This window comes from Pyxicephalus adspersus, chromosome 4, assembly GCF_032062135.1.
Source record: "Pyxicephalus adspersus chromosome 4, UCB_Pads_2.0, whole genome shotgun sequence".
Taxonomy (NCBI): domain Eukaryota; kingdom Metazoa; phylum Chordata; class Amphibia; order Anura; family Pyxicephalidae; genus Pyxicephalus; species Pyxicephalus adspersus.
The window spans coordinates 126,310,402-126,329,794 of record NC_092861.1 but is presented as its reverse complement, the minus strand read 5'-3'; the positions used below and the strand labels follow the sequence as shown (position 1 = coordinate 126,329,794).

At 36.5% G+C, this 19,393-nt stretch overlaps 1 protein-coding gene across 1 annotated transcript in view; it reads right to left on the bottom strand.

Annotated features, from left to right (window-relative positions):
* MEIS1 (Meis homeobox 1) overlaps positions 1-19,393 on the bottom strand; it is a 108,712-nt gene that overhangs the window by 36,466 nt on the left and 52,853 nt on the right. The window contains exon 8 of the mRNA XM_072409572.1: positions 16,683-16,828. Within this exon, the coding sequence (XP_072265673.1) occupies positions 16,683-16,828 (146 nt within the window). The remainder of the gene's footprint in view (positions 1-16,682; positions 16,829-19,393) is intronic.

Below are 19,393 nucleotides of genomic sequence, written 5' to 3'. Positions count from 1 at the left end.
TTACATAAAATCCTGATTGAGAAACACTGCTCTAATTCATCTTAATTTGTCATTTAGATCTATACATGAACATCACTGGATGTCTCAATTAAGTGCCGTGTTTACTAAGTGAATGTGAATATGCACTGTACACAGTGAAAACTCATTATTAATAACTTTATTCTAAGGCTTTGGCAAATTATTCCAACTTGGATTCTTCTTGAGTGTACTTGAAACCTTTTTATTCAATATAGTCTACTTTAGCACTCTTTTGTGATATTTATTACAGTTAGGTTTGTATTTGGTGTCGTTTTTTTTCAGTTTACTAGTTGACAGTAAAATAAAATCCCCAATCAGCTCCTCACAAGCTAGGTGTTTTACATTGCTGTTGTACAGTAACCAAGCAGGATTAATCTCTCCTTCCTCTGGAAATCTCAGTAAGAATATGAAGGATACGCCACGAGTCATAAAAATAATAGTCAGAGGAAGTACGTTTTGATATTTTTCACACATAAACCTTTTGGATACGACTCTTCCAATTAAATAAAAATGTAAATCTAATGATGGAAAATGATGAGCTTGACAAGCACGGGGCATAAACTGGTACTTAATAGCTTCATTTGCTGTAATAACAAAGAGAAACGGGATCTTTACAGATGAAAGCTTTTTCTTCATGGGTAAAGTGCAATTGGGAGTTTTCAAAAACCAATGTTGAAAAATATATGAAAATGGATCATCTCCGGGGTCTCATTTTATAAACAAGTTGAGCTGGAGGAAACCGTGCTTGAATAATTACCAATATGGTTAGTACCTTCTGATTTAGTTCTAAGAGGCTGTTCGCTTCAGGCATGATTTCAGGGAAAAAAAAGCTTAACCCGATGGATGCCGCTGGGTTACTGCTGTGAGTACAACATTGCCTTTTTTGAAAACAAAGGTATACAAGTATAACCACTTTCACCACAAATTAAAAATTATTTTTTTAGGATATTGGGCAGGAATATGCAAATCAACTCTTTTTTTTAGCCCAGGGGCAGCATTGCTTCAAATAGAATTTTCTGGGGTGTAAAGCAGTTCTGACACAAACAAATGCCCATATGCACTAGCCCTTGTAATAAACATTGAAGGAGATATACAATTTTGTGCATGCATGCTAAATAATGCATATGTATAACCCTTCAAATATTTCTTCTCACGGCGATAACAGTTTTTTCACCATCAATGCCTTCAACTGCTTTTCTCTCCAGTAGGACAGGACTATCTTTGTCATAATATCATGCAAGAACAGAATTTGTTCCCTAGACTGAGATGCTGGCTGAGATCTGACACAATCTTTCTTGTGAATACTGCTATTTATGCAGTTCACAAATGCATAACACCAATCAGCCCCTGCTACAGAATCACATGTTGTAACATGCTACACAGCTACAATAATTCAGTCTGATTACTGGATGAAAAGAGACTGAAGAAATGCTTTCTCATGATAGCAGCAGAAAGACCACTTGATATCAGCCTAGGCAAAATCCACTAAATATGCTGTGAAGGTGTGAACTGTAACATTTTTGCATGCAGACTTAAATGCATCTTGTTTATATTTTTTGGGTTGAGTTAATGATACCATTTGGCTTTTCTTACAGTGCCCTTACTTTTCCAACATTACTCTAAAGAAGTAAAACTCTGGACAGGAAATACATCTTTAAGAATGTATTGTCCCCCATGTTCATTTTGTCAAAGGAATGATCTAATACAATTAATCTCACCCTACTCCATGTTCACTTGGTAGCTGGCACTCCTGTCCTCTTTGCTTCAGTGCCCAACTGAGTGCAAACACTCCTACCTAATCATAATGCTCAGCCAGCGGTGTCCGCCCGTCCATCAATGTGATGACGTCCATAAGAGGGGCAGTGACATACAGTAAAGGAGAGCAGTTTCAGGGAACTGAACGCTGAGGGATGCAGTTTCAGGGAACTGAACGTGTGAACGCTGGGGATGCAAGGCCATGAGATGCAGATGCTGGGCAGGAATGTGACGTGTGTACGTGCGGGCGGCGGGACTGGCGATAACAAGTATTTTTAAATGTCAAATGTACCGCTTTAACATTTAAAAATACTCAAAAAATCATACCACCAGGGAGGTTAATAAATCTGTTCCAGTTTTGCTGGATCATCCAGGTTCTTCTTAGATAGTCAGTCTGTCTGGCAGAACTTTGATAAATCAGGACCATAGTTGAGATACTGGAGCTGAAGTTGTTTAGGGGAAGACGTTAGAATAAAAGGGAAAATGTGTACAGAAAGCCCTGGGTATCATTATGAGTGTGTATGCCTTTATTTCTAAATAGAGAAACAAACAATAAAGAATATTTTAAAAGAAATCAATTATTATCTATGGTCAAGTAACTGGCACCATTAAGTCAAATCAATAAAACAGTTGGGGGAAATATTTAATTATAAGTTCTATGTATGCCAAGCATTCATTTTAAGAATAAAGTTGCTTACAAAACTTTTGGAGAATATATAGAACATTAGATTGTAAGCTCCATCAGGACAGCAAATGATGCAAAAAGTTCTAAATGCTCTGGAAAACGCTGTGCAATGTGTTGGCTCAATATTTGTAAATTACAAACAATAAATCATTCCATTTGTTCATAGCTATTCTATACAGCCAGCAAAGACTTGCAGAGCAGACTTATAATAATAGTTTGGCCTATACATTCTTTTTAATAGTCCATTACTAGATTCAGTGTCTGTATCCATAGCAACTCCCTTGTAATTCTCTGAGGCAGGTCACTGCGAGAGGACAACAGTCATTACATGTAATTAAATTGTTCATTGAAATAAACAAACAAACAGAAAATTCTTGCCTGCTCACTATGGACAACGGAAAATGACACACTGAAGGTCTTGGAACTGTTGCAGTGATACTATACAGCAACAATAGAAAGAGACCACAAAATTATAACAAAGTTCAGCTGAATCAATAGTTCAGTCACTCCCATAGCATTTTAATTTGTTTGCAAGTATCAGGTCAGCTACTTTTTAGGGACTGGGAAACCAAAACTTTATAACATACACCAAATGCTACAAACATTTAAGAGGGGGAGGGATTTATATGTTGGGTCCCACAGAAAGGCAGTGCGAAAAAAGAATACTAAGATAATTGAAGCATTTACCTAATTGCAGAAACTCCAAACTGCATAAAAGGAGCTTTTATTTATCAAAAATACCAATTGAAGTTTGTTAAACCACCATATTTTGAATAAAATAAAGAAAAAAAAGTTGCAAAATGCACCGTCTTAACTATTTGCTTTCTGCCAGGCCTAAAACTGTATTTCAGCAATAAATTAGTTAAAGGCTTGTCTAGCAAAAATGGCAGCCCGTGATTAATGGCTGGGTCTTCCTTGGCTTTACAGCACCGAGGCCCCAGGTCTGATGTGACAAACATCCCCTTCGTCTACAGCCAATCAGCAGATGTAAGCACATAGGGCCTGTCAGGTTGACATATCATTTCTGCGACAGTGTCAGCGAGTATTAATGTTCAATTATGTGTCCTAGAAATAACCCTCGCCTTTATTCATTGTGTAACTGCACGCGTGGCACAGTGGTAATCCAAACGACAAGGGCAAAAATGCCCGCAATAACCAAGTAGCTCTGAGCTGGCTTTCCAACATTGGAATGACATTGCCTTGCGGTCCTAAATTGAGGACTTTTATTTATCTTTATTTTGTTATTTATTTCATTTTTGTTTCAAGGGCCATGTTAGGGTCGCCCTGGAGACTTCCACGGACACCCTCCAATCTCCTCCTCATGTGTTTACATGTCAATATCTCTCTCTGACTCTCTATGGGATGCTATTTTCTATATCAACAGCCATTATTAAAATGTATTGCCTTTGGGGTAAGGAATAGGGACACAGAGCATGTATACAATTAGTGACTGGAACAATGAATTAGAACTTAAAAAGAACACAACAAGTGGAAGCTTAAATATTTGCAGTATGCAGGCCACCAAAACTGGTTCAGTTTGACAGACACTGGAGGGCCAAATCACCCATTGCCTTTTAATATCATTACAATCATTGTTATATTATCTCACCAAAGATTCAAGCTTTGCCTGCCAATGTGTCTTCCTTGTCCTAATCTACAGTAATCATTGAAAATTAATTCCTGCCAGGACCTTTTACACTGTGATTGATTACTGTCTAACTGTCACTGACGAGGGTTAGGAAAATTGCAGAAGAATAGGTATCAGCTCTAGAGATAACAGGATAGTACACAATCTTTGCTTGTTTTGGTAACCTTTTCACAGCATTGCTCCCCTGGGTTTAAATAACAGAAAGGCCATTCATTTATCCTTTTGTCTTGCTTTGTTTATTTAGAGGTGAAGCTAAACATCATCAATCTATTTTCTAGATAAATAAACTCACAAGTGTGGATTCCAGAAATGTGTATGCTGCTAATTATCACTTTATCTTACTCACTGATATACATGTCAATGGGGTTTGCAAAAAGCCAGTCACACAAGAAACTCAAAATAATCAAATAATCAATAAAGAAAAAGACAGCATTTTTGAAATTATACTTAAAGTAACTAACCATGCTTTAACCTTTTTTAAATAGTTTCCTTTGAAGATAGAAATATATTTAGCAATAGATATGAAGCTTAGGCTACAGGCCCTGGATGAACTTTCTTCTATTTTTATTCCAGTTTTGGGAAAAAGGTTTTATTAAACAGGAAGTGATGGAGCGTCCGCAACAGGAAAACAAGGCAACAAAAAAAGCAGACAGGGAATCAAGCCTTCTCTAACTTACATTTTTACTTTTGTATTTATTGTTGTTGGAGAGTTTCCTTCACTTTCTGCTTGTAAAAATGTTGTCCCTGTAAAAGGAAGTTAGGGGAATTCCCTCTAACTGGGTCCTGGCCAGTAGTACATCCTTAACAGGAGTTCTGATCCTTCCCCACATAACCAAAATCTAAAAAAAGGAAAACGACCGTGGACATAAATGGTCTATAATTGTGCAAGAACAACCATGGACTGCAATGTTTACAACATTTCACACTATTAAAAAAATGAAATGGCTAACACAACCCTAGTGTATTGATCTGTAGTGTATACATAGCACCAATATATTACACAGGACTTGGCACATAGATGACCATATTTCTGACAATCTACCATACATGCTGTGATTTGGTCGGATTACCAGCGGGATGTCGGAATTTAGCCATTTAGCTAAATGGTTGAAACTCCCCATTGTAATAACAATGTAGAAGTTCCTTATACTCTGTTCTCTTGTTTCCAACAACATTATGGTTGAACTTTTCTATCAGAGACAATGCAGACAATAATGGGAGACAGATGCTACTACTACTTAGTTGTATGTACTATTAGGTATTTTTATTTAAAAGGGGATTGCAAGACATAGGCTCCTTCCATGATAGTAAGCAGAATGGCCTGATGCCAAGGCCACTTATGGTTTCAAAAAACAAGCTCTTTATAGAGTGTTTTTTAAAGTAGACTTTCAGGCAAGCGGGTAAACATATAGTATAAAGAGAATAAATGCTGATTTGTTGTATAATAAATAAGCTGTATGCAGATAAAAAGGTGACACAGGAAACTTCATTTCTGAACAAGAAAACAGATGTGTCGCATGTCTGGCGGTATAGTGTGGTAAAGATGTGTAAAGCATGTGACTTGCTGTACAGAATTACAAATCATTTGCTAGCTATGGCCATATGTATACATAGTTTTCACATTTTTATTTAGCTGTTTGTATGGTGTTTCAGATTACATTTTACTTTGAAGGTTGCATATATTACCTATCATATAACAACTCTAAATGCTCAAGCTATAATATAAACACTAAAAGTAGCAAAGTATGTCCTAAAAACAATGATTGCAAAATGCTAGCTAACATTTTTTTCAGTGAAATAAGGCTAAACAGGCTAAAATTGTCCCTATGTGTCATTATTTCAGTATGCCTGTTTAAGAGACATAAAACATTTCAGGAATACTTCCTGTGGATGTCATTACATTCCAGAACTCCTTTCCCCCCATCAAGATGACTTCCAAAGTTAAACTTCTTGCCCTGAATCCCAGGGGGCTGTCATTCTTGTAATTGATGATGTTTTCAAGACTAGGTGGAAGTTTGGGTGAGGGGTGGGGGTAGGGACATTAGGTCTCAATAAAGCTTAAAATGAGTGATGTGACTTGGCTATGCTTTTATCCATGACTTCCACTATTTCACGCTCATCAAGATTGCAGAAATGGTCTCAAAACAGGAGGCTCTCATATATCTCTGTTATCCTACAGATTGAGAAAATTGGTATATTCCTAAATTAAAGAATTATGAATAAATATATGCTTAGGTGCTGATATTTAAAAATATTTTTCTCTGTTGCTGTTACTAAAGAGGTAAAGATTATTTTGGCAGGAGGATCCCAGCACAAAACAACCCAAACTAACTGCATGATAAAAGGCTTTCTACAACTTGAAGTGTTTGTGGTCAGGCTGGGGTGATCTGTCCCAGGTTACACTGATAATATACACAATCACTCCTATCAGTAATACCCTTATAAATTCCCACTGGGCTAGCATACATTGCAAGTTATTCCTGGCATTTAGTAATGCTTCATAGTTCTAGCAAAATACTATGATGGAATTAACTCTCAATGAGGCTAGCTCATACTACAAGCTGGGCTCTTGTAGTATGAGTTTTTCTAAAATTCCTGTTGCAAGTATTTTGGTGATCTGACCTCCATTCTCAGCTTCAGTGAAATCCTTAGTGCCTGTTAGCACCAGTCAATGGCTGCTAAAAGCGCCAGTCAGTGCCTGTAAAGTGCCAGCTAGCGCTAGCTAGCTAAGACTTTGATAATTTTTATTGGCAAATGTGAGATGAGAAAATAGTGAATATTTCCCAATGTAGGGTGTAAAGCCCAAGAAATACTGATACTGGGGGGGAAGGGGGGTATCTGTTCTTAGTAGTACATGGCAATATGGAGTTAACACAACACACTCAGGAAAACCATCCCCTATGCTTGAGATATTCATTATTATCCATTTGAAAGAAAGAATCTTGCACTTGAGAAAAAACATTTAGGGAAATGTTCATGGAAACTAGGACTACCTTGCTAAATTACAGTGGAAAACTACGAAAAGGTAAATTTCCTAGAGCCCTATGTGCCGATGGCCAACTGTGGAGACAGAACTAATAGCTTATGGATCAGAAACATTAAGTTCAAATCAAGCCAGACTATGGACACTCCTAATAAAGTTGAACTCCAGTTAATCATCAAAACCTGGTCTTTCCTTGCACAAGATTAGTCCAGATTGCATGTGATAACTTTTTAGAAAAGGATGGCCAGCAAAGAGGAGTTGCTTTGTGGGACCGGTCTTATGGCTGGCAGGAAGCATGCAGGAGGAGAATTAAGGTAAGTATTCCTCTGCTTCAAGATATTTTTTTCCTATTAACCGGATTTCACATGACTAAATTACATTTTTCATAATCTGTTCTGCTAATCTCCATTGTTTTACAGTGACCCATAAAGCTTTGAATGTTTCTGATGTATTGTTCTTCTAGTCCTCAGCTTACTCCTTTTTCATGTATAAAGGTGATGCTGATTGATCTTTACATATTTTTATTGTAATTGTGAGAGTAGTTGTAGTGATAGTTATCAATGCAAATTTGTATTAAAAAAAGAAAAAAAAAACTGTCTCCCCGCCAAGTCTGTGACAGCACAGCATGTCTTACCCAGGTTGCCATGGGTGACTAGTGAGCTGGCATCCTGGGGATCCAGCACAGAACAACCACTGACTAATGACTTCTGGATTCCAAATGACCTTTGATCCTTAATGGTCCAGACAAAACAGATGACCTAGTTAAAAAAGGCACCATGGTCCTGCAAGATTAGAGTTAACATAACAAATAAAACTGGCAAGACTTATACAGAATGCCAAATGTTTCATGTCTTTTACCCTAGACGACATAATGGTTACCATAATGTAGAAGGACCTTATTGTCACAAAGGGAAATAAAGGCCGACACAGGCAAAGAAGCAGAATATCGCATTTTACAAACAATGAAGTTAAAGTGAAAAGGCTTGTATATTAAGGGATGTCACAGGAATTTTATTCCACGTTTATAAATATTTGGATTATAATAAAATCTCAAAAGTGTCACCTTATCTTTTGTAACTATTCTAACTAAAACTTTTTTGTTTTGGATGAAGTGGGAATAGATCAGAACCCATGTTGGGTTTTTACTGCTACCCGTCAAAGATTTCCACTCATAGTCCCTGTGACAACAGTTTGACCAGATAGGTATTTTTCAGAAAAGTAAGGGAAGGTGAGAACCTCTGTAGATTTTTTATAGCTGTGTCCTAGCTGCAGATTTTATCTGTTCTGCTATTCTATTGGAATTTTTCACATTAAGCTACATACACACGTCCAATGGTTCTCACCCAATATTTGTCTCAGGGCCGATATCGGACGAGAATCTGGCCTGTGTACAGCGCCCATCGTGCTGTACACAGCAGTGCTAAGTCGTTGGAAAGGATCGTGAAAGATCCTTTCCAACGATTATAATTGCACGTATGTATGCAGCTTTACACTTTATTGTTTACAAGGAATATATGTGCTTTGTTCACATTGCACATTGGCCCTCATCATTATACTATATAAAGTATAATGAGAGCAAAGTGTACCATAGCTCAGCAACCAATCAGAGGTTACCTTCTATTTGTTCGACCACACTAAAATGATGAAAGCTGGAATCCAATTAGCTGATGTTGTTGAGTGACATTTCACTAGGTTGAATAAAAGTCAAGCCACTCTAAAAGATGCCATTTCATGATGGTTCCAGGGTGGCTGCTAGTGTAAAGTAGTATTTTCTTGTGCTGAAAACTGCAGCTGTCCACATTGGCAGTCACTCAGTATGAAAAGGTTCCAACTATTCAGAATTGTGAGCCATTTCACATATCAGATATCTTGAACCCTTTTAAAAAGGACTAGACAGAAGGAAAGCTAACATGGTGGGCACCCCAGGGTGGGCTGTCTGCATGGCAATAAAAACCTTCTTCTCTGAATATTATCAACATAGTGATGAAGTCGGACACAGGCAAATGACAAAGTTCTGTCATCACTCCGGTCGCTCACTCCTGCCAGGCCTTCTTGGCTGAGTCCTCCCAAGCACCCTGCACATATACAGAAGTCTAGTCGTGATAAATTATAATCTGTTTTGCTGCATCATTTCACAGACCCTGCCAAAATTATATTCCAGTGTTCGTGACTAAATCTCCCTTCGATCACGAGAACAGCTTTACAAAATAATTAAATTCCAGCAAGTATGAAGTGAGAAGGGAGAAAAATTCAGCGAATTACAATAATAGCATGTGACCTAACTATTTGTCTATTAATTTTTGGGCCTGGCAACAATTTGAATTCAGCTCACATGACAGAGGATTTTCGAAATCAAACAGCTATTTCTATAAAGAAACATAATGAAAAGCATTTCTATTGTTATCACAACATATCTGACCAGGCTCCATGGGGGAGCTATTTACGCAGACATTGTTCAGTGGTTTCTTAAACAGCCCATTCATGTCATGGTAACAAGTAATTGCAGGCCCAACCTGTAACATTCTAGATGTTTGGGTTAAAAATGTGTAATTATTAATATTTACCAGAAATAAATGACGTTTGGTGATCTCCATTATACCAGTAATATTTTCTTCAAATCCAACCCAATGCCATAACTAAAACATGCTCAGATTTACCATATACCAATAGCATTATTAAGTAACACAGTGGGACTGTTTCAGGTCATTTGCACCCTTAAAAGTTTAAGTGAAACTACAATTCTCTCCAAGTCACAATAAAGTCAGACTTCCTGATCTACATACACGTTCAAATTAGTTATCCATAAAGTACTGGGAACTAGCATTACATCCGTAAGAGAGAATGAAGATGATGACTTTTATATTCTCTTTCTACAGGTTTCCTTTAATATTGTTTGGGTGGTATTCCCCTTTAAAATTTCCCAGTGTTTTATGTATTTATTTTTTTCTTTATGTGACAAATTATACAAAATGAAAATAGCAACTGCCAACTGCCACACATGGGACACCTTCTGTTCAGAAGCTTGGTAAAATTGTGATTTACTATAATTTGTGTACACAACAGGAGCCTTGAATATTTTAGAGCTGTGAAGGTGTTTGTGAGTTGTCTTTACATTGGTTATCATAATTAGAGGAATCCATAACTTTAATCTCTGAACTCTGAACTAATGATGCAGATTTTTGTTGCCTCAACCATCATTTCTGCGAAAAATAAACTGACAACAAGTTACATTACAGACTGCCTGAAGAAAACTGCACAGGGGAAGATATAGGACTGCCCATGATGGACCATCATTCATCAGGAAGAGAGCAGCAGTGACTGGTCTTTATTATAGAACACTTCTGAACAAGGGCAAAGTAGAGGAGATGTTGTATGCTGGATTATTGCATAAATCTAGAAACATGCAAATGATGTCAATACACATTCCTTTTTTATTTAGACTGTATTTCTTTAGCCTAATTTTTATCTTTATTCACAATGCACTACCACAGTTAATTATTTTTTTGAGTTGCAATATTGCAGAATAATTCTTGGCCTGCACGCTGAAGTAGTTCACGAGCATTAATACTTAAACGGTTCGTATGTGCCACATCTGTCATTCTGTCCCAGAGTCTATGAGGCACAACCAAGACTGTGCAAGCCTATTGATTTCCCTTGCATTTATTTTAATTTACTTAACCATTGAGAAATACACGAGAACATAAAGGGTAACTGTCCATTACCACCTTGTACTCAGGCACTGTTTTCCTTCCGATCCCGGTTAATATTTCCCAAGAAATACAATTTGTTTGCCATGTACAAATGAATTATAAAAGGCCTCACACCTGTTTTTGCTTGCTAACTGGTGCACTGAGGTATTCTATAATGTACTTAAAGATTGAATACATATGAAGGCCTTATTACATCTGTGTGCAAAGGGTGGTAAATTAGACCCTAATTACATTAACAGGGAGGCTGGCTTCCCAGCTTAAATTTTACATGAGCTCTCAATATAAATCCAAAGACACTGCTGTGGTTTCTTTACGAGCGAGTGATTATAGTAACTTCCTATGTGGTCACTAAATATTCTGTTTACAAATAAACTGAGAAGCTTTGAGCCAACTTGCCTGGGTAATAATCTGTTATTTTATCTCTCCCGTTTTTTCTTTTTCTGTTTTTTTTTTTTTTACAGACCCTTGCCACACAAGTGAGGCAGCAACAATCAGGAGGCCCGGTTTCAACTAATTACTCTATCACATAATTTCACAAATTGCCTTTTCACAGGGGAGCCAAGTGCAAAACAGGCTCACAGTGGGATTTCAGACAGCAGCTTTCATTTACTACTCATTTCTTGTTAAATTAAACAAGAAAGAAGTGGAGAAAAAAAAAAGAAGTAGAAGAAGGCTTGCAAATGAGGCGGGCAATTGTAGATCATAATCATACCGTTCAGACAAAGGACTCTGCGACACTGTGTATCTTTTAAAGATTGTCTGGAATATCCCAACTCTTGTAGGCTTTTGTGCGTAAGGTGAGAAAAACATGCACTTTCCCTGAATGCTGTTCAGACTCGAGAACTAAAATAACCGTTGAAGTGCTTAAGTGATTTTCTTGAAAAGGAAAAAGTAAAAAGAATTAAAATTGCTCAGATGCTTTACTGCTAATATGCTGATGGAATATTCCTGGCTGCTTGAGAACACAATACCTATGGTGGGGTCTCTGGAATCTGGTGAGGGTCAAACTCACAACCCTATTGTCACTGAGCCCAGACCCACTCCTGTACTTAGTACATCAGTATCACAGCATGTAAAAGTATGTACTATGGAGATGATGGGTTGTGACAGCGAATGCTGGCACATGCCGCAATATCTTAACAAATGTGGAAGCGAAGGAAGATATGGAGTAGGGAATTTAGATAAATATGGAATCCCTAACCTATTAATCTTATTTGTTTCCCTTTGGTCTGTTTAATATACCATAACATATAATTTTGTTATATCTTTTTGATAGGTGCCAACTGATTGGTAATCCTGCCAAATTTAGTAAATAAAAACATTCCAATGCTCTTTACCTCTGCTGCACTCCTATCAATTACAGTGCCTATGGCTATCACCATAAACTACCAAACACATTCCGCTTATGGTGTGAAGAAGAAGAGTGGAGTTGATAGATCTAGACAATCTAATGTTTGTGAGTGCCTATAGCACCACCACCAGCACCCAGACATTTTTTTTTATAAATTTTGGGCAAAAATTGTGAACATCCCCAGTGAAAACAATATTAAACAAACCACAAAGTGTTGCAAAACACATCAGTGGAGCATTTTACAGGACATTGTCCAAAAGCATTGAGGAGATGAGCATGTTGTTCTGCTTAAGGCACATGAACTGTTTTGTTCATAATTCATTTTGCTTTTTCTACATTGGAATTAGTAAACAACCCTTATCATTTGGTAACTGAGATTGCCTAACTGAGGTTTACTAAGAAATATTTGAACTTTTTAATCATAAGATAAGGAAAAGATTCAGCTTAAGCCTTTATAAAAATGGCGCTAATAAGACATTATATCAGATGGCGTTAACACATTTTAAACACTGGCCCTCTCTGTATTCTTTTACTAAACTGCATGAACATCAGTGTGAGAAGAATGTTAGTTCAAATGTGTTTGTAATTACGCAAGGCCTTATGGTATTATCATGAAGTTGTTCCTGTTCAGCTAGATGGATTTTAACAGTGATTTAACTACATTCTATATTTAGAAATGTGAGGTTTTCCTGTTGGGCATCCCTCTATGTCTGTTTCTTTATCTATATATCTATTAAAAAAGCCAGTATTATCAGATTCTGCTTGGAAATACATAAAAAGGAGACAACATATAGTGCTTTATAACTGAATAAAACTCAATTCATTGCAATAAAGGCAATCTTTTTGAGTTCATTCTCTTTAGAAACAATCTATCATCACTCAGCTTCAATATAACATACATATATATATATATATATATATATATATATATACATACACCGTGTTTCCCCGAAATCATAGGGTTTGCATTTATTGCAAATAACAAAAAGCTAAGTCATTTTATTAGGATGGCTTTATATAACCCGAGGGCCATTTGTGTTAAATAGGCAGCCTGTAGATTTGGCTTTTTGTCCTAACCAGGGTTGAAAGCATGAGTGCCTTCATCTTTATCAGATTTGGAAGTTTAAATTAATGGACAAAACTGACCAATTTGGACTTTTATCATCCAAGTCAGTCTTTCAGATTGATGGTGGAATCAATGGTGAGCCAAACAAAATGGATCACATTAGAATGGCCAAGACCATATTGGAAAGTGCACCTGTCAAGGACAATTGCAGCAACCATCCCGGTGATTTGATATTCAAATGTATGTACTAAATCCACTAAACTGAAAATAAAAAACAATTTGATAACCGGGCCCTGTTTGAAATGATATTTCAGAATCTTAAAAATTTCAGCATCATAATGTGTTTTATGTTGTGGCTCTTGGTACTGTCAGTGGTTCCTCAAAGGATTTTTGTCTGACTTTGAAACCTTCTCCCCTTTAATTTCCAGGAGAGAGAACCCCGCTTGGAACAAGAAATCTGAAACACCAGAGGAACTCTTTATCCTGTTTTCAAATTTATAAAAAAAAAAAGGCAACTACAAAAATCTGCACATAATGTACAAAAATGCCCTAAAAGCTACCAATACACTTTAATATTGGTTATTAATTGGTTTTATAGTGGTACTTTTTCACTTTTATCACATCACATATTTAAGCCTGAAAATAGATGTGTTTTATAAAAATATATATTTGTTTTGTGCATGTGTGGAAATGATTATAGAGACTAAAAGCTAAAAAGGTAATGTCAGCCAAAGACCTTAACTATGTAAATATATGAAGAGCCTATAAAATTCTCGGGTCCCTGCAACAGTTTAAAGTGTACATGAAAGCATTAGTTACTATGGCGAGTCACCGCAGAATGCGTCTGTACTGGGAACCATTTCTCCTGAAATAATCTGCAGAAAATTATCAAAGGGTTTCCTTATGGCTTTGGAAAAAGGATCCTGAAAATAATAAAACATAATGTGGCATGACATGAAAGTGCCCCGATTTGCATTTTGCATGGTTTTATCATACTAAGTCGAAAATCAGGTAGTGTCAATTAAGGGCTCTGCATAATGTATAGTTATTTGAAACTCTCCCCTGATCGACTAACTAATAGTGACAAATGGGGAGAGAATTTCATGGCAGTTAGTGCTTCTAAGAAGACCTGAAGTTAACCTCTCAGGGCATTAACTAGCAGGAAATGAGCAACCTGAAGGTCACTATTGCGATCAGAACATTTCAGAGGGATTTTAATGGTTTATTCTGTGCTAAATGTAGGCTTCCTATTTCTCCTTTCTTTAACCATTTATGAATTAATATTGTTGTGTAACTGTTCCTTTAACTTTAGGGTTATACAAAAACAATGTTACAGTCTTCCTGGGATAGATAATAAATTTGAAGGTAAAGATCATGATCCGAGTTTAGAATGGCTGGCCCTTCCCTTCAGTAGAGATTATAGTAGTATATCCTTGGGCCATACGACACTTGGATAAGTAAGCAGATTTTTTTTTTCTGTAAATGTATGTTATTTCGTTTTGTTACTGTTTCTTTTGCAAGCTTTATGTTACTTCAGTACCAAATTTCTGAAGTGCCTGTACCCTTTACAGTGCAAGCATTGATGTCTAGTAGAGCAGGATAAGAAAATGTAACTTCACTGGTTTACTTTAGATATTTACTGTTGGGATTAAACACTTGGATCTACAGTTTATAAACTAGCAAAATGTTTTCAGCATATTTTATCCAGATAAATAAAACTATTGTTAAAAAAAACTGGAAAGGTGCCTCAAAGACACTAATGTTCATTGAATACCCCACATCCAGTTTTACAAAAGCCAAAAATCTCTAAGTATATTCTAATCATGGATATACATGTAGCTCCAACAGTTCTTTACTGCTTCTAAATAGACCTGAAGGTAACCTCTTGGCTCTTAGTATATGGTATATAGACAAAGCATTTAAACCTGAAGAATATAGTATAATATCTTGCAATGTCATGGGGCCAGATGGGGAGGTGAAGTTCACATAAACTAGTAGAAAACCTTAAAAATTAGCGTTTCGCATGGGAAATGAACCCTGAGCTCTGCTGTGCGGGCCTGTATTGGCAGTCTCCAATAGGCAAAATGTGCTTTTCACATAGGCCTGAGCAATGATTTAGAGCTTATTCAGAAGTTATTGGCAGGCGCATCTCACCTGCAGTTAACCTGCGTCAAGCTGCTTTTGTATTTCCATAAAGTTGTACAGGGAGAGAAATAGTTCTTAAGCAAACAAAAGTCCATCAACATAGGCCAATAAATTTCAGATGGCATACTAACAGTGTGGGTTTCCCCACTACTCTAGCAGAGTACATCTCCAGTCATTATTTACAACACTATTAACTCACACGTGGAGAGAGCGGACAAACATGCACTGTTAAGGGCCAAGAATTCCAGAAATGAACCCTTAAAGACTGGTCCAATCTCACTGGCAATTTAGGATATTTTTTTTTTCCAGGCAAAAATAAATATTTGAATAATTGGCAGGGTAGATTCATGAGAGAATACTTTACTATTCATTTGTCTTTAGCATTGTTAAAATTATGATATCACAAATCCTGGGCAATAAACCTACACCTTGAATGATTAATAGTCACATTTATTATTATTTTTTTTTCTTTTTTATCAACAAGCATGAACCGGAAAGCTTTTAGTAAAAAATGCATTGATGTAATACACATATTTTGATGTAATACATATATATACATATAGACACTATATTTAGCACAAGTTAGATTATGATGCATATTAACACATGAGTGAAGATAGGCTTAATGCCGCTTAAAAAAATAAACATTTGTAAAGCACAAAGTCACAGACACCACGAATCAGCAATACCTGTATTTAGAATGAACCACTCCAAACCCATTCAGACAATGAACTATGTTTTACTAGCCTCTGGAGAGCACACAGGAAGAAATTATTACACATTGTTGATTTCCTTTGGATGTAGGAAATGAGCGACATAACTCTCACCATGAACTTAAGTAAACATTTATCTAGAGATAGTAATGCAAATAAGTGCAGGGATTTTTATTACACATGTTTAACTTTAGATTTGGTATTATCATGCAGTATATTTTACCATGGATCTTTATCTGTTTAAGGGATGCATTACAAAGCAAACAAAAGCCTAGGTTTGCTCATCTATCATGAATGGATGCCATTCAAGCTTCCTAGAATAGGAAGTTTTCTATATCATTTAGTTGTTCTGTGCAACATACATTTTTTTAGCTTCTGTTTACCTTCATGTCTTCTAGGTGCTGATCAGGTATAGTAAAGGAGCTATTAACATAAATAATGCAATTAGAGTTTAAATATCTAGCCCTGCTAGATATTGCTTGAACACCCCACTCTTCATGCAGATTTCAGTAGCCAGCTCTGTGAAATTTCTGTTTTAGTGTTAATATGCATCATACTAGCTTGTAGAGTACAATACGTGTATGGATAAGTAAATATAGCTGACTTACTGTTAGGTGTTGAAAAAGCCACGCCCTCATGATGTTTGTGGCCACTTTGGGAAAGATACCTCGCTTTTTATGACGTTTTTTGTCTTTGTCTGGGTCATCATCATCCCCCGTACTCGGTGAGGCTACACTGTTGTCCAACCCATCACCTGTAAAAGTTACAAAATAATACATTTATTGACTGCTGTAAAAGAAGAACAGGCATAGAATACAACTATGCAATGCTAACCAAGATAAGGTAAACCATATATCATACATATCAGTCTAAGGGGTATTAAAACAATAAATCCTCCACTTTTAAATTCTACTGGTGGTACTGTGAATTATTTAACCCAAATTGCAAAGTGCTGCCTATAATTGTATGGAACAGATGTGGAGTTTGTAGGTGAAGACCACAGTGGTCTGTGGAACAGCATGCAACCTTATAACTATAACTCAGATTATTTCCATAATATAAAGTGTCAAACACTGGCAGCATTGCAAGTGAAAAAGGGAACAGAAACATAGTGAAAAATACAAATGAAAAGAGACTTCCTCCTACCGCTAACAAAATCAAATAAAAAAAAAAAATATTGGCATATGCAGTACGGAGATGAACTTGCTCTGAGATTTTTATTTGGTGTGGGTAATACATGGTGGCAAGGTTTCAAGAATGGCTTGATGAAGGAGGCTGTACTCCTCTGAAACTTTGCCACCAATTATTATCCACACCCAATAAAAAACTCGGAGTGAGTTCATCACTATAAAACATGAGCCATTGACTTCATTTTGCTCTTAAGAGTATGAAGCAAAGTAGCCATAGAATTGAAGATCTGTTATTGTAAATGATGGCTGGTATAGGATTTCACTTTCCCAACAAAAATTTGGCTATGCCAGAACCTGACACTAAGCTTTCGAAAACACACATGGTAACTGGTTCAATAAGCCCCCTACCCAAAAAAAAAGGAGTCACAAAGAAAGTCTGCCACATTTTGGAAATGATAATGGTGTATGGATTATGATGTATTTGTTGTTCACATCTGAGAAAATAGGAAGAAAGTGCAAATGATATGCAAATGAACAGCCGGCTAGTAGACACATGGTTGCAATTGAAACTACTTGGTGGGAGTGAGAAAAATCTAAATCTAGATGAAATAGAACTACCCACAGTAATAGGGATTATTTTTCTTAGTTTAAAGGGACAATCATTTTGAAAATTGTTATTGCTTAGTGCAGAGATATGTAAATAATTGATACAGCTTTTTTGTATACCTATGTAAAATTTGAAACATAAATTCATCTTTTATTCTTCTGTCCTCAGTATTTCCCCCATTTATTGACAAATGCCTTTCATATCATACACACAGTGATTCCTAATGACTTCAGAATTGAAGTTTACATACACTCAGTGACAATTATGAAAAAAACAAAGCAAAATAGTTTGAAGTCCTTATTAGATCACACAAGCAAAATGTGGTGAGATGCTATAGTGAGCTAGTGAAACCATAACAATGGCATTCATAGAGTTCCTCCAACCTGAGCTGTTTGTGTTGGGCTTTTCCTATTCTTTCCTCTAAAACCATGAAAATTTAAAACTGCATCAAAGAGGCAAAGAGCCGTAGAAGCAAATCATCTGCATTTAACATTTCAATGAGCCAATCTACTTTATATGCTAAGAGGAGCTATTTGAAAAGAAACACACATTTGTTGATTAAACAGCAAAATATTTTTTTCTTTAATTTACTTCAGCTCGTTCTGTTTTTTTATTTGTTCTCTCAAAGGCTACGGCTTAGGTTTAAAAATCCACTACAATATCAGAATCAGGATGCATGCATTCCACTCTTTAAATATAGTAATAATAAAAAGGGCAATTGATTATTTATGAAAATATCCACTAGCAACTGAAAGCGATGACTTTTTATTAAGCTTTGTGCATCAATAGATAATCAAGGCCTTAAAACAGCCTGAGCTTCCCATTACCTCAGGCAAAAAAATTCCTGAAAGCATGCCTTAAGGGCACCTGAATTATATACTCCATTAGGAGAGGGAAGCCTTTCTGCATTCCATGTAGAACACTCACCAGAAGCTTTCCTGTTTATTTCTGCTTTATGAAAGCAGAAGCATTAAGCACAGAATTTTGTAAGTGAAGACTTATGTAAATACAATGAAGAAAACCTTTCAAGCTGCAGCCAGATCCCCTCCTTCCATCTCTGGCAATGACCTATCCCAAATAAAAGGTTTCTGTTACATCATTAGGTCAAGCCAAAAACAGCCCAGGCTTAATACATAGTTTGTTCTTCCTACTGTTTTTAGGCAAATACAGCTACTTTGCTCCCATCTGGGAGGGAAATTACACTGCTGAGTCGTAATCTAAGACAAGATTTTCATTGGAAGCAAATGCTCAGAATCCAGTGTAAATACTGATGCGTGTTCAGAAAAGCCTAAAACAATAAACCTTGCTCTTGTCCAACGTGACTTAGAGAAACACAGCGTAGAAAAAGCAAACAGTGAGGAGGCATATTTTGTCAGAAAATGTTTTGATAATTTGAGATTGTTAGATTAGGGGCTTGAGACATCACCTCTCTCATCTACAGCCTGCTAATGCTTTTATTAGACCTAACAGATATCAGTAAATGTGCAATACTACCATTGCTTACACCGTGCAGCCATAATACTGTGCAAGCACTGGAAAGTAGCAAATAGCATTTATTTAGCCTCCAGTTTGTTTTCACTTG